The following is a 24,553-nucleotide window of genomic DNA, read 5'->3' on the forward strand; positions in this document are numbered from 1 at the left end:
ACCAAACCAACAAATTAGGGGAGCAAAATGATAATTAAGCCTACTGAGAATTTTCTTTTGCAATCTTGTTTTGGTTGAAATACGACTCTTTTATAGTTTGTCATAGAATAATACATTGGATTCTTAAGCACAAATTGTGTATATGTTTACATATTTGCAGTAAAACTCAATTTAATTTTGTTTTTAAGAAATTTATTTGTGTGAATAAGTCGCGATCGGCGAATTTGGTTGTAGAGAATAAAGAACAGTACATAATGTTGTTGTGCTTATGGTTATCAATTTGATTTTTTTTTACGATAGGTATCATCTGCCTATGTTTTGTGAAATATATATTTTTTTGATTTTGTATTTCTTTATCATGGTTTTTTGTGATCCTTTAAGTTTTGTATTTTTCATTTATTTTATATATATATATATATATATGAATTGCCCATAAAAAAAATTATGTTACTTGAGCGATCGAGTGCTTGAATTAAAAAATGATTTGATTAATCTAGAGTCATCGTTTAAGCATTGAAAAAAATGTTTAAGTAAGAGAAATAAAACTAATTTTCTCTTATCTAGAGTTATTCCCTAAACAAGGAGTTTTCTTATGTTTAGTGAAGACAGGTCACTCTCGCAAAAATTCATATTGATATAAAACGATGCATATAAATGAATATATGATGGATAGTGGTACACATATGTTACCTAGGTATTGAGAATGATATCATGAATTATGTGTTGGGAAAATTTTCTGAAAATCACTCTATTGATATATATATATATATATATATATATATATATATATATATATATATATATATATATATATATATATATATATATATATATATAACTTTTTGATGTTCTTTGACTTCGAGTAATCATATTTTTAAAAGAGATAATTTAAGTCAAACCTCATAACGTTCTTATTACAAGAGTATAAAAAATAGGAAGAATCAAATACAAGTTTGAAGTGTCTTTGACTTGGGACAAGGAACATCATTGATTTAGAGCCTATTATATAGTCACTAACACCAACCCTCTTGGTTGTCCTAGGTGATATGAGACTTTTCAATACATGTTATTTTTATCAGCCCAACATTCTCCATTGTGATTCAAATAAACACATATTCGTTGTCTATACTAGCAATCATACTCCACCATAAGGGATATAACTTGGATTCAAACTATCCCAAAAATTTCCACTTGGAATCAAACTATCCCAAGAATTTTCACTCAGAATCAAACCATCCCAAGAATTTCCACTTGGAATTAAATCATTAGAAGAATTTTCACTTGGAATCAAACCATCCCAAGAATTTTCACTTGAAATCAAACCATCCCAATAATTTTCACTTCAAATTAAGTCATCCCAAGAATTTCCATGCACCCTGTATAAATGCTAATTAATGCTTGTGTATAACAACCACACACGTTGCATAAATATTAGTCAATGGTCGCGTATAAACACTATACACCCTTCGTCGGAACCATGTTACAACCCATGACACAAAACCACAAAACATTGTGAAAGACCATAGATTGAACATCTGCACTTCGCAACCACCTCCCTCGCTGGAGACAGACGCAACACCTGTCAGCGTAGCACCTCCATTAACTCTTATCGAAGTAGATCTGTAAATTGCAGAGCACTTCCTCCATGCACATGCCATAAATCGTGACTCACACAGATCAAATCTACATCATACATCACTCACCGGGCCATGCCAACACCAACTGCAACGTCCTTCGCAGATTCAGGAGCATCTCACCACACGTGAACTTCATTGCAGATCCAGAACGACTCACAATCCTTGCACCTCCACGAACCCAACTGTAGATTCACCGCATCAACACAATACTAACAAGGATCCTTCCATCAAATTTCTCATTGGAACAAAGGAATTAATATTTTCTAATGTGGATGATCAGACTATGCTACAACCACAAAGCATACTAAGAAAAAATCCTACCAAACCAGAGCTTTGATACCACTATTGGGAGAAACTCCTGAGAATCATTTTATTAATAGAGAAATAAAATAAAAATAAAGAAACACATAAACAACTCTCTCATGCCCTTTGATCCCGAGTACCCACACTCTCCAAAGCAATAATTTAATCCAAACCTCACAACGCTCTTGCCCAAACCTCACAACGCTCTTATTACAAGAGTATAAAAATTAAGAAGAGTCAAATATAAAGTTGAAGTGTCTTTGACTCGGGGCAAAGAACATCATGGACTTAGAGTTCATTATATAGTCACTAACACCAACCCTTTTTGTTTTCTTAGGAGATGTGAAACTTTTCAAGATATTTTATTTTATTAGTCCAACATTATGTAATCATGTGATTACTTGATGTTAGAATCTAAGTGAGTTAATAATCTAAGTGAGTTAATGTATATCGAGTATAAATGAGAAGACTGAACAATTTACCGGAAAGAACACCCATAAACTTAATTTCTTAAAATTTTGAATTGGTAAGTATCATTATCTAATGTGAATTTAACTGTGTTCTCATTATTGTTAAATTTTTCTAATGAATCTCTTTTGAAATATTCACCGGAGTATCAAAATAAAAAGTTCATCAAAGTGTAGATCTCATTGTTAAACATCCCTCATAAATGTCTCATAAAAGAATTCATCACTTGGATGATATGACCTGTTAAGGTTATTATGTTAAGTACATTAAGACATTAAAGCAAGAAAATATGGAGATTTCATTTCTAATTTCTAATACATATATATACTCGGCTAGCTTAGATTATTTTTGGGTGTAATATTTGTTGTAATTGGTATGCAAAAAAAAAATGCAAAATCTTTTTGGTTTTTATTTCTTAATTAATGTTCTTAGGGCTTATGTTAACCACACTTGTAATTAAATTATAAATTTACTTTAAATAACTGAAAACATTTGATGATTTTTTTAAAAAGATAATTGCCTTTTCATCATGCCGATTGACACTCTCCACAAGCCAATTACAATATGCTTTAGTTTTTCTCACTCCATAGCTTTCTATATAAAGAAGTAAAGGATGTGAAGTTGTTTCATAACTTGAATACAACAAATAGAAGCAAACAGAAAAGTAGAAAAGAAAATGGTTGCTTTCTCTGACAAACAAGAGGCTCTGGTGAATGGCGCATATGAAGCATTCAAGGCAAACATTCCCAAATACAGTGTTGTCTTCTACACCACGTTAGTATTTCTATTTTCCTTAAACATCTGTTTTTCATGCATCCTATGTGTTTGTGTTTTTGTTTGACCAAAACAAAATGAACAGAATACTGGAGAAAGCACCAGCAGCAAAGAACCTGTTCTCGTTTCTAGCTAACGGAGTTGATGCCACTAATCCTAAGCTCACGGGTCATGCTGAAAAGCTTTTTGGATTGGTAAGTGTGAAACAAATGAAATTGAAATTTTGTTTGTTATGTTTGATGAAGATGTTGAAATATGAAAACGTAGGTGCGTGATTCAGCTGCACAACTTAGAGCAAGTGGAGGAGTGGTGGCTGATGCTGCACTTGGTGCTGTGCACTCTCAGAAAGCAGTGAACGATGCTCAGTTTGTGGTATGATTAGTATGAGTAAGAATAAAGAATGAATATAGAAGATTGATGTGAATAATAAGAAAGAGAATGTAAATGAAATGCAGGTGGTAAAAGAAGCTTTGGTCAAAACATTGAAAGAAGCAGTTGGAGACAAATGGAGTGATGAACTGGGCACTGCTGTGGAACTAGCCTACGATGAATTGGCAGCAGCTATTAAAAAAGCATATTAGGATGCCCATTATTACTTGTAATAAATAAATTTGTTTTAAAAGAACTTGTTATTAAACAGGTTCCCCATATCAAATCAATGTTGCTTAAAAATAAGTAAATTATAAATTATATTGTATTTGGATAACTGGTCTTCATATATATGTTTCCATGAATTATGTTTGTGTTTCATAACTGATATTCAAGAAAAAACACACACAAAAAACACATTAATTGAAATAATATATGTATTTTAAGATTATTTTATCAAGATTAATTAAATTGGTCAAATGTTTTTTTCCTTTAAAAAAATATAAATGAATAACATACTCTGAAATAGGATGTCAACCCCGTACCCTACCCGCTGGATAAATATTTGTCTCGTACTCATATTTATATCGGTCGAGTATCCGTATCATTTTTTAATATCCACCGGTACCCGCGTGTATTTAAAAAAAAATTTAACAACATACTTTAATCGTAAATTTAGATAAAATACAATACATTACATTCATAAATTTTAAAAAATGTCCAAATAACTCATTCAAATAGTGTTGAATGACAATTTACAAAGAAATATATTTTTTTAAACTAATTGATAAAAAAAACTGATTCAAAATCAATATGTTAATATTTTAATCATGTTTTTTTTTAAATTTAAATTAGAGTATAGCGGGTATGGGTATCCACGGATACAAATACTATGATACCCATACCTGCCCCGTTAACATGCGACTATTAAAAATATTTGTACTTGTTACCTGGAGATATCCATTTACAATATTCATTTCCTACTTGTTGCGGGTTTTATCCGCAGATACCCGTGGGTACAAATTTTTTAGATATCCCTACTCTCCAACAATTAATGTAGCATACATTCTTTTGACATCGAGCATTGAGTATATTACATAAAGATGGTACTTTCTCACTAGAAAGTGAAGAATACTGTTTAAGATTAAAACAGTGCTATGAAAACAATATGGCAATACACTTATTTGTTTTTCTTTTCGGTGTGTATATAACCTGTATATGGTTTAGCACAATTTTTGTTCCTACCTAATATATTTGTTTTTTATGATAAAAAAAAACATAAAGTCAAACTTATATTATAACTGATGGATGATAATATTATTTGAACTCATCTAACTGGAAAAGTGTATTAGAAATGGAATAAGATGGTTGAGATGCATAGTTCTTTATTTTTTTTTAAATTTAGGTGTAAATTTAAGTCTTACGTGGAATAAAATCAGAAAATTGAACATGTAAAGAAAAAAATATATAAATTTAATGTTTTAATAATTTGAGTTGGAAGTGGTGTTAATATGAGTTTGACTCGTATTTTATTAGTGTTATATTTCTCTTGTTTTCTTCTCAAAAAACTATAAGTGGTATCATAGCCAAATGTTCGTCTTAGTAATTAGTTCAAACGAGATACAATATAGATAAATAATTTTTGATGTGAAAGTTTCTTTTATTTAAAGTCTCTTGATAGAGGTTTTAGGTAAGTTTATTCTGTTGTGATATAACAACAGTATAGAAAGATTGTATTAAAGTATTCGTGATTGAAAATGTTTCTGCTTTAAGGAAAATATACTAATGTGAAAGGGGCTCACTCTATCCTTGAGGTAGAAATTGTTGAAAATTCTAAAGATAAATATAAGTTTCACATTAGATAAAAATAAAAAAATTAAAGACCATAATAATAAAATGCCAATTAAGATAAACATCTCTATTTAAAGGATTCGACGTCATTTGAACAATATAAACCTTAAAATAAATAGTTAATTCAGTTGTTATTCTCTCCCACCATCATTTCATTAATTGAAAAAACTTATTTTAGAAAGATTAACTCATCTTCATTTAAATAGTATTTTACAATTGAATATCAATATTTCTTAACTTCATGGTTGGATTAATTTTGAATTCGATCTTTTCCATTTTCATGGTGACTTTTTTTTTTTTAACTTATTGTGAAAATATACCATGTGACTTATTCTTCGATGTAAGGAATTTACTTCTACTCAAATTAAAGTTTTTATGAAGTCTCCTTATATTCCTTTGTTTAAAGTAATTAAAGTGGCGAACATTAGGATAGTTGTTTAGATAATTTGAATGATGAGAGATCATAGTTGGTTTCAAGATCCAGTTGTAATAATTCCTTATGCTATATATTCTATAAATTAAGGAGTTAGAGCATATGATTAAAAATTAGGAGTCTTATAGTGAGAGATGACGTTGATGCTTGTATTTTTGTAAGTATATGCGATTTAAAGTTTCTCATATTTTTCGTGAATTGTGCTGATAAGTAAACTAATTTAACTTTAATTCATAGATAACAATATAAGTGGTTTAATATTTTACCATGTATTTATTTAGATTTTTCATAATAGGTATAATTTGTTTATGTTTCATAAGACGTAAATTTTATTATGGATTTGGTGTGGTCACTCATGTTTTGTAGTCATTTATTTTATTTTTTCTTTTTAATAAATTTTTGTGTAAAATATTGATGAATTTTAGAGTGTCAAAATAACTAAAATGTCAAAGTTAATATTTATAACATGACCAAAGACGAGCACACGTTATACCTATTTAGCATCAACTTTCTTGTGATTTATATATTTCTCATGTTCAAAAATAGAATATGTATATCTATTCAAGTAGCTAGCATTGCTTGTTTTGTTTAAACAAATGATTCCTTATTTAAAGTAATATCATTTTCGTTTTAATATAAAAATAAATTATTTTAGATAACATATGAATCCTGTGTGATCAAATTCCATCGATTCTATCCATTGTTTTCATTGATAAATAATTAAGTTCATAACAGTAAAAGAAGTATGGTAACATTAACTTAAACCACAAGGTTGTTCAAATTTCTATGCCCAACGATTTGTAAGCATGAGAAGCCAAACCAGTAGTCGTAATCAGCTTAAAATAACAAACGTCACCGTTGTCTTACATGCACCACACGAATTGCCTTTATTAATCTTAAATAAATCATCGTACAAAAATATTTGTATAATTTATTTTAAAGTTTTGGTAACAAGTTTTAAGAATGTTTAGAAGGAAATAAAAATAACAAAGATCAAAGAAAAAGGTTTCAGCTCCTAGAGTTTTTTTACAATTCCCAAAGCAATTAAAGCTATGTTAGAACTAGTTGGAAGCTGAGAGACTATTTAAAAACCGAAGAAAGAGAGTAGTTTGTAGTTGAAAACTATTTAGAAAAATTAATTTTAATTATACGTTTTTCATCTAATTATTATATATTTGTGTTATGTATTCAACCATCTTAAGGTCTATTAAAACAAAAGTAAAATATCATAACTTAGATAGACGTCATACATAGAGATGTTGAAAAATTCGTATCCGTGGGTATTTATGGATAAAATTCGCATTGGATAAAAAATAAATATTATTATAGTTGTCAAAACGGGTAATCCAATCCGATTCGGTTTAACCCACCACGGATTGATCATTTAGTGAGTCAATTCAACCCGACTTACTTATTAGCGAGTAAAAAAAATTCGAACCCGGTCCAGTTCACCACGAGTTGGTGGATTAAACAAGTTGGCTCACAGGCTCACTTAATTAAGAAAAAGATTTTTTTTTTCAGTCAAAACTAAATTATAATTCTAATTAAAATGTAAATAAACTTTAATACAATCCAAATACAAACCAAAATCACAAAAATACAAATTATGTATGTGTTGGCTAAAAAAAACAACCTAACATGATCCAAGTACAAAACCCAACTTAACAAAAAACACTTGTGTGATCTTTTATTTACGGATTGGTGAGCCAACCCGGCTCACCACGGGTTTAACCCGAATGAGCCGGGTCAAAAATCAACTCGTATTGAAATTTATGAAAAAATTTCAATCCAACCCAGCCCGAACCCGTGGTGAGCCGGGTTGGCTCGCAGGTTCCAATCCATTTTGACAGCTCTAGATATTATAAATGGATATCTACGAATAACGGGTACGAGTATTTTTTTATACCCACATGTTAACGGGCGAGTACGAGTATCATACTAACACATTGATCCTAAATGGGTTATTCTTTATCGATTGGTTTTAAAAAATCTCTATTTATTTGCACACTGTCATTCAACACTATTTAGATGGGTTATTTATATTTTGTTTGAAATTGATGAATATTATACATTGTATTTTTATTTGAATTTATGGATAACATATATTGTTAAATATTAATTTTTTCTTTTGTAAATACTCACATGTACATGTGGATATTAAAAAAATATGCAGGTACCTACATAACAGATACCTACATAGATATGAGTACGAGTATAGAACGAATATTTATCCAACGGATAAGGTACGGAAAGCCGCTACACGTATCCTATCCTGCCTCGATTACATCCGTAGTCATACATTCATTATATTAAGATGGTTTAAAAAGTATATATTAAAAACTATCATCTACCAACATTAATATTTTCAAGTTTAAATAATGTGATATAAAAAATCCAAAAAAAAATTATTTATCAATGAAAATAATAAAATAAAAATTTATTATATAAATGGAAGAAGAGAAACGATATATAAAAACAAAAGCTACCTCGTATAGAAAATATTAAAAAAATTTAATTTCAGTATATAAAGTAAATATATAAAACGCTAAAAGTTAGAACTACTATTTTAAACACAACAAGCCAATGAAAACAATTATCACATTTGAATATGTTTAATTTAATCAATATATTTTGAGACTTCAAAAAGATAGTAAAAAGAAAGGAAAAAAAAATCAGATTTTGGTTTACTAAGATGAAATTTAAAAACACAGTATTTTGTAGATTTGTTTTTAGTTTAATAATTGGGTTTTACATGAAACTGAATATTTCTTACAGACATTAAATATTTCAGTGTTTAGAATAAGATATAAAATAATTATTTACTTTGATTAAATAAAAAGTTATATTTGATATTAAGATTTCAAAAAGATGATTGCCTCTTCATCGTGTCTAGTAGCAACCTCTACAAGCCAAGAGACGTACATGTTTTGTAGTCTCGAAGCCTTCTATATAAAGAAGTAAAGGACGTGAAGTTGTTTCATAACTTGAATACAACAAATAGAAGCAAAGAGAATAAAAGTAGAAACGAAAATGGTTGCTTTCTCTGACAAGCAAGAGGGTTTGGTGAATGGCGCATATGAAGCATTCAAGGCAGACATTCCTAAATACAGTGTTGTCTTCTACACCACGTTAGTATTTGTATCTTCCTTAAACATCTGTTTTTCATGCATCCTATGTGTTTGTGTTTTTGTTTGACCAAAACAAAATGAACAGAATACTGGAGAAAGCACCAGCAGCAAAGAACCTGTTCTCGTTTCTAGCTAACGGAGTTGATGCCACTAATCCTAAGCTCACGGGTCATGCTGAAAAGCTTTTTGGATTGGTAAGTGTGAAACAAATGAAATTGAAATTTTGTTTGTTATGTTTGATGAAGATGTTGAAATATGAAAACGTAGGTGCGTGATTCAGCTGCACAACTTAGAGCAAGTGGAGGAGTGGTGGCTGATGCTGCACTTGGTGCTGTGCACTCTCAGAAAGCAGTGAACGATGCTCAGTTTGTGGTATGATTAGTATGAGTAAGAATAAAGAATGAATATAGAAGATTGATGTGAATAATAAGAAAGAGAATGTAAATGAAATGCAGGTGGTAAAAGAAGCTTTGGTCAAAACATTGAAAGAAGCAGTTGGAGACAAATGGAGTGATGAACTGGGCACTGCTGTGGAACTAGCCTACGATGAATTGGCAGCTGCTATTAAAAAGGCATATTAGGAGGGCCAATTATTATTTGTAATAAATAAATTTGTTTAAAAAGAACTTGTTATTAAACAGGTTCCCCATACAAATGTTGCTTAAAAATAAGTAAATTATAAATTATATTGTATTTGGATAAATCCTCTAGATATATGTCTGCGATTCATAAGTAGAAAACATCCAAATATAAAATCACAAACCAAAAGCGAACAAGCTAGTTATTATAACCGAGAATCATTTTAATAATTCGGTTAAAATGAGAATTATTTTAAATATTTTATCAAAATAAAAATCATCCACGATAAATATTACGGAAACGAGAACTAAAAAGATATTTAAATTTTTTAATATATTTTTTGAATGAATATGTGTTTCGACTTTGACTATTCTTGTCCGCTCTTTATACTGTTTTCAAAATAATAATAGGTGACGGTTATCTATAGAAATTATAGCTTATATCTCTTTGAAAAATGGATATGAGTGACGGTTATCCATCAAAATTGTAGCCTATTTCTTAGTTTTGAACTAGTAAAAGCTATGTTGTTTGAGTCAACGTAATCCAGTACATTTTTGTTTTTTAACCATAACCTATTTGATATTATATACTACAGTTTAAAACCTGCAGTAACAGTTGTGTAAGAGTGATAAAATTGGTTAGGTTTAATTAGACCGTAAAAAAGACTTACATGCTTATTGTTATGTTAGGTAACTAACCCAAAACGTCTAATCTTCTGTCTTCTGTTTGTGTATTTATATATACATGCATCCTAGGTATTAGTTTTTGTTATTAATAAAAGTTGAATTCACAAATGTCTTTCCTTTTTTTTCTAAATTCATCAAACTAATTTTTATTTTTCTAAATTATTAATAAAAAGATTAAACTCACAACCTTTCTTTCTCTTCTCTCTTTTCTATTTAAGGTATTATGAATCCCTAATTTCAAAATTTTGAACAGCAAGGTAAGCTCCTGGTCGCCTGGTTACTTGCTTCTATGACCACTTTTTTACAAAAACAAATTCATAGCTTGTTTAGTATATTTAGGTACTGTTTAAGAATCAACTGCCTAAATTTAAAGTTCTTATATCATATCATTTTTTAAGTTTTTAGTATTATTATAACAATAATGTTTTTTCTATTATTAATTTATATTTTGAACTCAATTAATCTGATAATAACACTGAATTAATTATAGCAATCAATTTAGATACTAATTTCTCTAATAACTAAAATTTTGGTAATTAACTTAATAACAAATTTAAAGATTAGTTCACAAATAAATTATAATCTTTTATTCATAAGAGTTTTATAAATCTATAATTTTTAATTTATAAATTAATATCTAAATTAATTATTATATTAACAAATTAATTTTTGTCTTCTAAAATCGGTTGCTATTTAAAGTTTTTTCTAGTACATATTTAACGAATATAATTTTTTTTTCTCGCATCTTCAATCACATCGAGTAATTACGTGATCACACATGTTTTTTTTTTTATTTTTTTAATATTTTATGATAATGGTACATAAAAAAATAATATATATATATATATATATATATATATATTAAATACACTTTTTTTTATTATATATACTAGGTTAGTAGGCTTTGTGATCCATTAATTATTTTAGGTTTCACTCTTTTGAATCATTTCAATTTAATAATATTTCATTTTAAAAGTTAGTCGATATAATTTATTTCGTCAAATTTATGATGATGACCTATATGCAATGATTAGGCATCATACGTGATTCCATCAACAAGTTAATTTTAACTAATAACGTGTTCTCTGTCCATCAAAAATTAAATTGACTCATCTTCTAAAAAATAAGTGAGACCAAATTCAAAATATTTGAAATAATAAAGATATTGAAAAAATAACATAATATATATATATATATATATATATATATATATATATATATATATTATAAATAATATAGTGTTGAATATTATAATATTTAAAAGAAAAAGATGGAGAATTCTTCCGCTTGACCCAATCTCAACCCGTTGTTTGTTTGACAAGCACGATCAATAAGGTGGTTTGTTGGGTTAAAAACCTTAACTAATGTTATTTTAAATGTTAAAAATAATACAAATAAAAAATAATGAAATATAAAACATCTGAAAGGCATCTGAGGGGTATTTTTATATTCATTCGGTATTCTTTAATTTGTGTTAATAAATATGGGAAGGGGTGGTAATAATTTTTTTATTAATGTCTTTAATTGCCAAAATGAGTTATTATAATTGTTTTAAAATCAGACCAAATTGCTTTACATGTTGTTTAAAGTAAACCAAATGACAGTTATTAGCATTAGAAGCATGAAGAGCCAACCAAATATCAAAATTGCACCAAACAACTTTTATCATCTCCCAAGAGATTTTACTCAATAGAGTGTTCCAAATCCCAATTATTAGAAATTTGGAATTGGAAGCACCAGGAGCCAACCCCATTTTAAAATTTTAACACACTTAATTCTACTCACATAAGTATATTGAGTAATTTTTATAATTATATTTTAAAGAAAATTCAAATAAAAAGAAATTTAAGAAAATAAAATCTGTAATCAAATAAAGAATGAATGGTCGTACCTTATTTCTAAACTTTGTATCATTTATCTATTTAAAAAATAATCTATAATAAAATCTCATTTCTTACATAAGTTGAATACAAAATAAAAACATCTAATTTTAAGGTTAAATTTACGTATACCGAAATTTGCTCTAAATGTTGTTGGGCGTTGCATTCATAATTTGAGGTGTCTTTCAATGGTTAATCCCTTGCAATTTGTATATTATAATTATGTTTTAAAAAAACTTCTAACAATTATTAATTTTAGCGATCAATAATCATTATTAACTATAATACCCAATTTAGATACTAATTTAAAAAACTAAAAATTATTGGTTACTAAAATAGTTATTATTATGAATAAAAATTTGTAATTGATCACTGACTTGGTCTTTAAAATTAATTACCATAATTTTATCTAGCAAAGGAAATTAATTAGTGACCAATTATAAATTTTTTATAATAGTGACTATTTTAATAACCAATCATTTTTAATGTTATAAATTGGAATCCAAATTAATATAGTAACTAACTACTTTTGATTTTTAATTAAGGTTTTTTTTTTTGTAGTGTATATTCTATATTTTCTTTAAAGTAGTAATTTGAAGTTTCTTCACCACACCTCATAAGAAAAATATTTATTCTGTATATCTTTAATATAATTTTAAATAAGTTGTCTATTGGTCGGTCTTTGGATCGAAAAGATCATTCGGAAGATATAAAATCAATGAGATATGAGCCAAATTCACATATAGAGTATTGACATCACTTTTAACTCAAAACATTAATGGATTTTCACCCTTCACATTTACATAATGTTCAACTTTCTCATTTTCACTCAATATGTTATACTGTTTTTAATTTTCTTATGTTAATATAAATCTTGGCCATTACATTAAAAAAAAACACGACAACTAGGAACGCATATTAAAAAAAAAACTAAAAGAAAAGTTCATATTACAAAAATAAAATAGACCAATTTCATCCAATAATCCATTTTAGTAATTTTACCAATTACATGAACAACTGAAAAGGGATTATATTATAGTCATATTCACAACGTTTTTAAATTATTGATGCATTTTTAGGTTATTATAAAGAACTGTTTAATTGAAATTCTTTGAAAAACTTATTATATAATATCTTATGCCAATTGCCACCCACCAGAAGCCAAGGACAAAGAATCACGAAATTTACCTAAGCTTTTTGTTAGCCTCCAATGTTCCTATATATAAAGAAGCTTGGACACAAAATTGTTGGATTGAAAGATACAAATAATAGAAAGGAAAAAAAGAAAAAATGGGAGCTTTAACCCAAAGGCAAGAGGCAGTGACGAATTCAAACGACGAAGTCAAGAAACATCTTCACAATAGCCTTTGTTTCATTGCCTAGTGAGTGTCTTCCTACACTATATTACTACAAATCCATGCATCATCTTTTTCTCAATCTTTCTACAACTTTCTTTTTTCGCAATATTTTCTTACGGATTTTGTTGTCAGTTTGTCTACTTTTTTTGTGTGCATTTAAATATGCAGGGAAATCTTTATGAATTTTTACCATCTGCATAACAAATAGAATATTAATTTCTTTTTAAATCTTGCTATTAAGCCCTAATATGGTACATGCTTATCAATTTCATTTCCGATCATCATTATTGTCACAACAAGAAAATCTTTTTTTAATTATTAATTTTAGTAATAAAAATAATTAGACACTATAGTAATCAATTTATAAATTAAAAATTATTAGTAACCAAAATAGTTTTTAAATTGGTCGGTATAATGAATTGGTTTCTAAATTGGTCACTTTACAAATTAATTTTTGTGATAGCTAAAAGCTTGATAACTAATGTTAGTGACTAATTTAGAGACCAAATATACTAACCAATTTATTAGAAACTATTGTAGGTACCAAGAGTTTTTAGTTTATAGATCGGTATCTAAATTAGCCACTAAAATAATTACTTTTTTTTTATTCTTAAATTTGGTCACTAATAAGAGATTTTCTTGTAGTGTGTCCATTGTCCTAAATTGTGACCATCATATGCTCATAAAGAACTTAAATGTAGATGAATGGCCAGCAACTGTGAAATTATATATATATATATATATATATATATATATATATATATATATTGTGTTGGAGCAATGAAGTTAAAATTAAAGAGTTTGTAGATTGTTATTGTTTATGGGAGTGTTCAAAATTGACGGTAAATGTTTTTTATTTCAATATTTTGTGAGCAAATAAAGCTTTCAGAGGAAAAAGGAGAAGTTAAAACTTCCAAGCCAAAGCAGCAAAGCCAAGTCAATACTACACAAAGGTGAACAAATGTTTTCTTTTATTGTGTTGTTTTTGCACAACATCTTGTTGTCTATTTAGGGTTTATCTGAAGTCCCTCTTCAATTGAAGATAAGACAAATTTAAGATATATTTATGATGTAAACCTCACTTTATAAGCTGGTTTTGTAAAGTTAAGTTAAACTTAAAAGTCCAATTTTTAACAAAACTGACATGGTGCTTTGTTTTAAAGGAATTTTAAAACATCTTGTTCGGAAGTCCACTGAAGAAATCAAGGTAATTAAGAAATATTTATATAGTAATTGTATGAAACATGTGTGGTTTTGCTTTAGCCTTTTGAACTCTTCTTGGTACTTCTGGATATATTTTCACTATTCTTCTCTATTTCTTATATCAGTCCACAGGAGAGAATATAGTTGATAATGAATTGTCTGGAATTGATGTTCCGTCTGACTTAAGTAGAAGGATAGATTCAAGCACAAAAAGAAGAAGTTTTGGTTTGGGTGTTACATATTTGTTTCCACTAGCAAAGGTTTATGCAAAGTCAAAGGATGTGGCTACATTAAGAAGTGAAATTGAAGCATTAAACAAATCACTTCAAAAGCAGGAAGAAGAGAAATTGCAAATGAGACAAGAGTTAGATAAGATTAAAGAACAAATTCAGACTTTAATGGAACATTGATATGTGGTTTTTCTTCCGGTGCATTAAGATTTCTCTTTCTTCATCGCTTCATTGCAACAATAAAAATGACTCTCATGATTCGGATCTATAAAATAGGATATTGCATTTCATATTTGATATATATAATGTATGTGATGAGATGTATAATTGAAATAATATATGTTGTAATAAATGTTTAATATATGGTTTTGTTGTGAAAAAACCCCTTAACTCGTTATTATTTACCGAATTTAAATTTAATATATTATTGTTCTTTTATACATGTATAAAATTTTAGACAAGTAATTAATTTAAATAATATATTTATGATGTGATAATAATTTATTAATATTTTATTATCATTATTATAAAACAATAATCAAATTTAAAACTTATAGAGTTTTGTATTATTTACAAAGAAAAATAATTTATTTTTATATTTTTCTGCTGCAAAATCTATTTGTGAATTTTTCGTGCTGATTCACCAATATTTTCTGTAGAAATTACTTGGTGATTTACGTGTGGACTTACTTGTAAAACCTTTGCTACAGAGCAGAATTATTATGGATTTTATTTTTCGAGGAAAGTTATCAGCTATTCTTCTTGTAATTTACCTACAAATCATTTATATGTTATGTAAATGCATATTTGAATCCTTTTTAAAAAAGTTTTTTATAAAATAAATTTTAAAACAATAATTTTGTAATGTGTATTTCAATAATATGTATATAGGCGTGAAATTCTATACTAATTATAATTTATTCAATAATATATTTTCAATATTTATTGATTTATACAAAATTAAATATAATAATATCATATAAGAAAACAATAAATTTATTTATATTTTTGTATATATTATATGATTATTTGCGTTCAGAAATGTTTTAATTTGTTTAATTTGATTACTTTCAATTATCTTTCTGAACAATTAAAATTAAGATAATATTTTAAAATATACATTTGATCTCAAAAAGATTATAATGGATTATATAAAACAATAACCTAGACTTTGAAAGAGACTATACTATATTCTCTAAAATTAAAACATTCAAAATCTTGTATATTTCTATTATTAACAAGTAGGCTTAATTAGTGTTTGATTCTCTATTTTGTTGGTTTAATTCATTTTGATCATCAGATTACTTTTAGATTAATTTAATTCTTTAATTTCTTAAAAAACATGGTATTTATATATGTCATTGTCATTCTTTGATATTTTATTTTTATTTTTATTTTTTAAATTAAAAAAAAAATTAAACTGACACATATCACATTATAGATGCATTATGTGACAATCATAATTAACACGTGACATTTTTTTTTAAAAAGAAAATTAAAAATAAAAAAATAAAAATTTCACAAAATAACGAGTGACATATATATACTCATGTTAGTGTTAGAAAATGACCAAATTAAATTTTTTTAAGGGATTAAAAAACCAAATTAAACAATAAATAATAATAAAAATACCAAAATAAATCAAACCAATAAATTATAAAATTAAATTAAGCCTAAAAGAAAATCGTGATGAGAAACTTTTTTTTTACATAACTTCTTGTTAATATCTCTTCAATGAAAGATACAATATTGATCTCCAGTAATCTTCTTTTCTACCAATTTATAATCAAAATTATGAAAATATATCTATTGTCATTAACGTGTTATAGGTACGATGTTATTTTTTATTAATGACTAATTTTTGTGGGGAAACTTAATTCATCAATTTAGCTCAATTTCCTTTCTGAATCACGTTTGTCATCGATCAACTATTTCAATACAATTCGATGCTACATTTTTAAATCACCGATATTTTAAAAGATAAAATAAAATAAATTCACGTGGTTTTGTGTCTGGAAAGCTTGAAACCATAATTTAAACAAAAAAACAAAAAAACAAAGCTGTCTAATAGGCTTAAACCATGGTTTCAAGAGTTTCAAACTCAGAATAAAATACGTTACTCACGCTCAATATTTTGTTGATTTTATGTGATACTTTATACTTACAAATGAGGTTTAAAATCGTTTACAAAACACAATTCTTCTAACTTCTAACCGTAATTAAATATTACGTAATGCAATTTAATATATACCATGCATCTTTGAAAGGAATGAAAAGGAAGAAACGAAAGTTATACCATTGGACCGCAAGAAATCACAAATCATAAGTGCTTACTTCCATTCCTCACTTCATTATTCAATCAACTTTTTCCAAAAGTGCTTTTTAATGTTCTTGCCGTCTAAGGATCGGGTTAGTTAGCACCATTTTTATATAACCCTTCTTCTTCTTTTTCACAACTAAATACCTTTCTGCTAATATCACACTTTACTACTCTCTGCACACCATATACAAGTGGAAGGGCCATGTCAGTGTCAAGGTAAAATTTATTTTGCTATTCCTAAAATACATTACTTCTTCGTAACCATATCCACGATTGTTCTAAATTAGATCATCCTTATAGTGCTAATAAAATCTAAAAGTTTCACTTTTAGTAAGAATGAAAAAGTTAAATAATATAAAAAGAAGACTATTAATTCATTTTCTTTAAAGTTTGGGTATTAAATGAATCTCTTATATGAATTAGACTCATTATTGTTATATCTATATGTTTCTTTCTTATTAATCTGTAAACTCTGCAAATCTCATTATTGTAGCAAATTATGTAACGTGAATTAGTTCAATGTGACAGAGTTGAAGCCTATTATGAGAGAAAAGGAAAAAAGAAAACATGCAATTTGAGCACGCATAACAGAGACAAATTCCAGGAGAGATTGGATTTCAAATTCTATGATTTCCAGGCTCTGGAGGTTTTTTTTTTTTTCTTTTTCTAACTCTACTTCTTAGTATTAAAAAGGTTCATGGTTACTTAATATTATAATTATTACTTATATTGCAGATAGAAAAAGGGTGGAACAATCTTTTTGTTTCCATTATTTCTATAGAAACAGGGGAAACCATAGCCAAGTCTGGAAAAGCATCAGTACAAAATGGAAAGTGTCATTGGGAAGATTCCATGCTAAGTACCATGTGGATTTCTGAGGATCTTTTACAGCACAATGAAAGCTTCCTCCTTAAGCTTGTTGTTGCCATGGTATGTTGGTTACATTCATTACCATGCTTCACATTTGATTTTGTTTGTTTAATATATGGTATAAAACAATTTTAACACAAACATATGATAAGATTTGACCTCAAATCATATTCATTATTGGTGCCAAGGAAAATTCCTTTCAGCAGTGTGTTTGGTTACCCTAAACATTGTGCAGTATAACTTACAGAACCTGAAATTGCATGGCTGTTAGGGATCTGCGAGATTTGGGACCCTTGGGGAGGCTATCATTAATTTAGCAAGTTACATTAGACCAGAAGTGAGTACTGCATCATTGCCTTTGAGACAATGTTCTCATGGGACAATCCTACAAGTAAGAATTCTATTTCTTGAATTACATCATTAAATGCAACAAACTAGTTAATAACCTTGGGCTATTACCTGTTTTCAGCAAGTTTTACTCCACCATACTACTGTAGAACACGGACATTGTCAATTTGTCCAAATTTTTATACTTTTTCTATAGTGGTTTAGAAAAGCATATTAATTTCAAGTGCTAGTGAATTTGAATACTCAATGACAAAACAAGATCATAGGTATTCTAAGATTCAATTCATACACATCTAGAAATTAATAGAATCTGTAGAAGGTTTTCAATTGTGGTCCAAAATCATGATTGCAGCTTTTAGGTAAAAACTGGTTTGCCTTTCTTGTATCTAAGTTTTTGTGCAATGGTCAAAAATCTTATCCTCTCTCTTTTCTTCAGGTTAAAATTCAATGCTTGACCCCGAGAAGCAAACACAGGTCTTCTGTTTATAGAATAACTATTCTGCTTTAAGTTATGTTTGCTTTTTTGTAAAAAATATATTTATGTATTTATTCTTATGGGATAACACAGGAAGGGAGCAAATTCATTTGTGGAAGAAATGAGTGTTTGTTCTGATGATGTAGACAGTATATCTGATGTATCTGACAATACATTCAGCAGGGCTAGTGGATCTCCATATCGGGACTATTTAGAAAATACACATCATCGAAGAGAACTTAGCAGTAAGGTATGTGGATTGTTTAGTTAATCAATTTCCATGTAATCAACCTTTTATACCTTCCAATATCCTGTGCTTCAGTCTTTAAATCAAACAATTGTACATGTTAATAGAGGAATGTTCAGTGTTGAAAACTCTTGTGTTTTGGTATGAATCATCAAGTACTTGTTCAAGTTGGTTTTCCCTCTAACATAAGAAGTTGATAAAATCACTTTCTGATGTTACAGAGAATAAGTCCACTGGCAACATGTTCAGATCACGATACTGGGAGCTCCTTGTCCTTCTGGATTGGGAAGCTCCCCCAACAAAGCAATGTCAGTGGATTGCAGAAGAATATGAATGAGAGACAAGATTCAACTTACTCTGAAAACAGCCTCTATCCATTATATGATACCTCCGGATCAATACATTCATCTCCAGTAACCTCAAGTTCAGGGACACCGCTTCAAGGTAAAATTCAAGAGTTTGGGAAAGCTTCACATGCCAGCGATACCACATTGACAAGGAGTGTTGGTTCATCTAAAGATCTCCTGGGTGTGGCACAAGTAACCATTGATTTACTTCATGGTGAAGCAAAGATGTGGGAAGAAAATGCTACAAAGTTGATGGTTGATGTGGAGAGACTGCAAAAGCATTTAAACAAGAAATCGAAGAATAAAAAGGAACTGGAAATGGAGTTGTCAGCATCACGCAAAGAGATTGATGCATTGAAGGATGAAATTCAACTACTAACCTCAGCGATAAAGCAAAATGACAGCAGAAATCTTAAGCTCCAGATCGAAGAGATGGATAATACAATAAAGGAACTGAAGGATGAGATCAAGTATCAGAAAGGACTCAATTGTGACTTGGAGTTGATAAAGAAAACACAGGAGTCAAAAATTGATCTTGTTTCCATCCTACACAAACTAGAAAAGATAAAAGAAAATCAGAAAATGAAGATTGCTGGTCTATCAATGAATTGCTTGCCGTTTCAAGATGTTGAAATTAATAGCCGTGTGCCTGAAGACAGTGAGGAAGAGGATTTTAGTTTGAGCAAGGAAGTGCTACCAGAGAAAATGAGAAAGGAGTTTTGTCATTCAGATGTTGATCTTGGAACTTATGAAAATGCAATAAGATGCCTGCATGAAGGGATTGAACTACAGGAATTCCGGAACTTGGAACTTGAGCACCAACTTATGCAGGAGAAGCACAAAAATATGGAAAGTACTATCCAGTTTCTGGAGAAAACTCTGAACGACAAAGATAAAGAGATGCAAACTGCAAGATGTTATATGGCTCAAACATTAGAAGAAAATGAGGCAAAATGGAAGAGTAGGCTGTTTGAGAAAGGCAAACAAATCATCAACTTTGAAAAGAAGTTGTCTGATGGTGTTTATGCTTTTGGAAATGAAATCTTATCTTTAACACAAAGGGTGCAAGATCTTGAAGCTGAATATTGTGAGAAGCATGGAGAGTCCGGAAAGAATCTGATAATTTCTAGTCCCTTTTCTTCTGACTTTCCATTCTTTTGCTCTGATAGTAGTACTATCAACATCATTGAAGTGTTCCTTGAGTTATATAAGCAGCTGCAGGTTTCAGTAGAAAAACTTAGGGGTCAAGAGAATCTTCTGAGTCAAATGGCATTAACCAAAAAGGAGAATTGTTTCAGTATATCAGATCTTTCAAAAGATGAGGGAAAAATAGATTTAAAGGAACTGACTGAGGCAATCCTATGTACCATTATCCTGTTGAAGAAGTTGCTTGAAACAAAAACAACTTCCTTTGTGTACAAGATTAATTCTCAAGATGAGTTGGTTCGGAGAAAAATCAGAGATGATAATGTATATCAGAATGAAGTTAGAGATTGCAGTGTAAAGGAAAATATATTCTGCATTTCTTGTCAGGAATTGGGAAATATACAGGCAAAATTGATGTCTCATCCTCCACCACAGGCTAAAAGTCAACAGGTTGAATCTGCAGAGACGAACGAGCTGAAATCTGACAATATGCCAGGGAAGGAGAAATCCTGTATAAGGCATTCCAAGCTAGAACTGGAAACTGAAGTTGCTTATTTGCAATCCAAAATTTCTTCAAGTTGCTCAGCAGATTTTCCAAACGATATGAAGTTTCATTATTGGACAAAGGACTCCCACACTTGGATCAACAAAGATCATGTGAGGAATCCATCTTTTGAAAGTTGTGATGATGAAGGCAGTGTTTTGTTTGGACTTGAAGCAGAAAAGGTACAGTTTTCTGAAAGGGTGCTTAGCTTAGAAGCTGAAATGAGACATTTGATTGAAGAAAAGGAGTGGACTCATTTGGCACTGAAGAATACTGAAAATGTTGTAAGAAATCTCCAGGATGACATCAGAAGAATGGAAGGATTGAATGAGGCACAAGAAGTTGAATTGAAAAGAAAGGAGGAAAGCATGCAGAAAAAATGGAAAGAAGCTCAAGAAGAGTGCAGCTTTCTGAAAGTAGCCAACTTAGAATTACAAGCTACAAATGAAAAATTGATTGAAGAATCTAAAACTCTTCAAACAACAAATGATGAGTTAAGAATGCGAAATATGGACTTGCATGGCCAATGTACAGTATTAGATTCTAAACTGGGGGAATCACATATTGCATTTTCTGATATATTGAAGCTAGTTCAAGAATTGGAATACAAAATTACTTCAATGCAGGAAGAAATAGCTTTGAAAGAAAAAACCATTAATGTAGATCTAAATTCCATTATTGAGGAAAGCAGAAAGCAAGAAGAAAGGTTCATTATTGAAGAGAAATTGTTAACACAGACGAATTTAGAAAAAACAGCAGAGGTAGATTACTTGCAGAGAGAGGTTGAACACTTAAGAGATCAGATATCTTGTATCTGTGATAGACACAAGAGGATGGCTTCTAATACTGTACTTGAGGTCTATGATTTATGTGCTGATAAAGCTATGATTGAAGCTGCTCTTCAACAAGAACAGGAGAAACTAAGGCTGCACCAAGCCAAGCTTGATAATCTTCAAGCTGAATACAAAGTCATGATGCAAAATTGTACCGAAGAACTGGCAGCCTCCAGGGCAAACCAAGAAACTCTCAAGGTTAATTATGAAAAAGTAGTTGCTTTGTTGGATAACGTCAAATCAAACGAGGAGAAACTGAAGGACACTGTTAGAGGGCTCGAAGAAGAATTGAAAGCATCTGAACTAGAGAGGCTACAGGCAACAGAAGAAATATTTGAACTAGAAATTCAACTTCAGAAAACAGAAATGCTTCAAGGTGAAATCTTTATCCTTAAGAGATCACTGTATGAAGCAGAATTTGAATTCAGAAGATTGGAAGCTTCATATCAGACGCTATCCTTGGAGTTTGAGGAGCTGAAGGCCAAGAATGCATCTTACATTGGAGGAATCTCAACCACTGAGAAAGTTACATCTGAGTTGGAAGACTGCAAGCGCAGTAAAATTGAGTTTGAGGAACAAATCCAACGGCTGCAATGGAATCTAAAAGCAAAAGAATCTTCTTGTCTCAATAATGCCCAGTTAAAGTATGAAATTGCCCAAATGACAAAAGACAATGCTGAGCTTCACAGGAGTAAAGATTTTCTTCAACAAGAGAATGAAGAGTATAAGAAAAAGGTTAAAGATCTTGAAGAAAGGCTGAAACAAAAGGATGTAAAAGAAGACCAATATGACGCCAAAGATTGCAGTACTTCTACCACTGCCCTACATGATTTGAACATGTTTACAGGTATTGACAAAAACAAAAATAGTTAATTTATTTTTTATTCGTTCAAACTGGCGCCAAAAAGATAATGGGGTTCATAACTTTGGTACTGCAGGGACAGGATAACTGAAGCTGTACCAAATCCAGTGCAGGGTCATTCTTGCCACATCGTTCCTCTAAGCGGGTTCTCTCACTCCTTACATTAGAACCATTCTCTTTGTTCCTTGTTTTCTGTACAAGACTGCAAGTCACAACAATGTAGCTGATTTTAACTTTTCTTAATTTCGAAAATCATTATTCTATGGGTTTTCAAGCCATAGAACCTCGCTTTCAGGTCCATGAAACTCCATTCCTACTAGTTCTTTCTCCACTCTTTCTGCCACCACTTTTACCAAGATTCAATGATGATTGCTGTACAAGTTAAACTAACAGGAAGCACTATTGTCACGTGTCCAAAATTAAATAACAATATTGTGACATCGCGGTCATTCTCCTAACAAGAAAAGTGGTAGCTATATTATAACATGCGCATCAATAAACAAAATATAAACTCGCTATGCATGACGTCGCCATTCTTGCAAATCCTTTTTTCTCAACATCACGTTATTAAATAAGCACACGGGAAATTAGCTTTCGTTTAGGTAAGGTAGCAGGCAAATAGCTTTGGATGTGTACGTATTATCTTGAAAGGAGGTAATATGTTATTTTACAGTTTCACTTTACCTACTTGCATTTATTTGTTGTAATAGACAACTTATTAATGTTTTTTCACGTTTATGAATGCTTAAATTACTACAATATTTAAGCAAACGCAAAGGGAATATAACAAGTTACTCATAAAACTAACTATTGCAGTAATCAATTGCCCTAAACGCCAAAATACAGTAAATTAAATTTCATGCAAGCCCTTACTTTGAATCAACTGGTACTCAAGATCAACATATCTTTTGTACGAACGAAGAACAGAAGAAAAAGGGTTAAATATGTTTTTGGTCCCTTAATTTTCAGTGAATTTTGGAATTAGTCCATTTTGAAACTTTGGACCAATTTAGTCCTTCATTTCTCGAAATATGTGGATTTAGTCCTTTTAATAAAATTTTGTTAGGTTTATTTGATGTTTCGTACGCATTTTAGGATTGTATTTGAGTTGTTTATATTGTTTGACACATTTTTGCTTGAATGTTAAGTCAAATACTATTGTGAAACGCGCTTGAAATGTCAAATAAACTTAACAAAATTTGATTAAAAGGACTAAATCCACGTATTTCAAAAGATGAAGGACTAAATTGGTTCAAAGTTTCAAAATAGACTAATTCCAAAATTCACTGAAAGTTAAGGGATAAAAACATATTTATCCCGAAGAAAAATAAAAGGAATACAACACCTAATATACTTTTGGTGTTATAGGCATAACTTCTTTTGTTGCCCAATTTATCTTATTTGTTACAATTAGAGTTAGTAACCTATAAATCTTTTGAATATAATTCCTCTAGTAATGATGATTGTAAATTGTAAGATTAAGAATTTAGACAATATCAATTAACCATTAAAAGAAACCAAAAACATACAAAATTGAACACCAGTTACTTTGAAGTCGCCAAAGCCGGTTGAGAATTATTTGAGAAAAAAAATTCTGAAAATATGCAGTATAAGAAGTAACCAGTTCCTATTTACGATATACTGAGGCAAAGTATTGACCAT

The 24,553-nt window shown here is 29.5% G+C and overlaps 3 protein-coding genes across 3 annotated transcripts; all 3 read left to right on the forward strand.

Moving 5' to 3' along the window:
• Positions 1 to 3,054: 3,054 nt before the first annotated feature.
• Positions 3,055 to 3,805, forward strand: LBI (leghemoglobin-1). Its single transcript, NM_001376105.1, has 4 exons — positions 3,055 to 3,182; positions 3,268 to 3,376; positions 3,450 to 3,554; positions 3,638 to 3,805. Exons 1-4 carry the CDS (start codon positions 3,085 to 3,087, stop codon positions 3,761 to 3,763), a joined length of 438 nt encoding a protein of 145 aa, NP_001363034.1. The 5' UTR covers positions 3,055 to 3,084; the 3' UTR covers positions 3,764 to 3,805.
• A 4,992-nt stretch (positions 3,806 to 8,797) lies between these two features.
• Positions 8,798 to 9,628, forward strand: LOC114192555 (leghemoglobin-2). The gene is made up of 4 exons (XM_028082308.2): positions 8,798 to 8,963; positions 9,049 to 9,157; positions 9,231 to 9,335; positions 9,419 to 9,628. The coding sequence occupies exons 1-4, from the start codon at positions 8,866 to 8,868 to the stop codon at positions 9,542 to 9,544; spliced, it is 438 nt and encodes a 145-aa protein (XP_027938109.1). The 5' UTR covers positions 8,798 to 8,865; the 3' UTR covers positions 9,545 to 9,628.
• Positions 9,629 to 14,610: 4,982 nt separating this feature from the next.
• On the forward strand, positions 14,611 to 23,140 carry LOC114191395 (uncharacterized). Its single transcript, XM_028080565.2, has 9 exons — positions 14,611 to 14,673; positions 14,795 to 15,033; positions 17,748 to 17,865; positions 17,955 to 18,149; positions 18,361 to 18,480; positions 18,874 to 18,911; positions 19,006 to 19,162; positions 19,381 to 22,876; positions 22,968 to 23,140. Exons 1-9 carry the CDS (start codon positions 14,611 to 14,613, stop codon positions 22,976 to 22,978), a joined length of 4,437 nt encoding a protein of 1,478 aa, XP_027936366.2. The 3' UTR covers positions 22,979 to 23,140.
• Positions 23,141 to 24,553: the final 1,413 nt, after the last annotated feature.

The sequence above is a fragment of the Vigna unguiculata genome, chromosome 7 (assembly GCF_037176805.1).
Source record: "Vigna unguiculata cultivar grain cowpea cultivar isolate G323 ecotype 2 chromosome 7, ASM3717680v1, whole genome shotgun sequence".
NCBI lineage: Eukaryota > Viridiplantae > Streptophyta > Magnoliopsida > Fabales > Fabaceae > Vigna > Vigna unguiculata.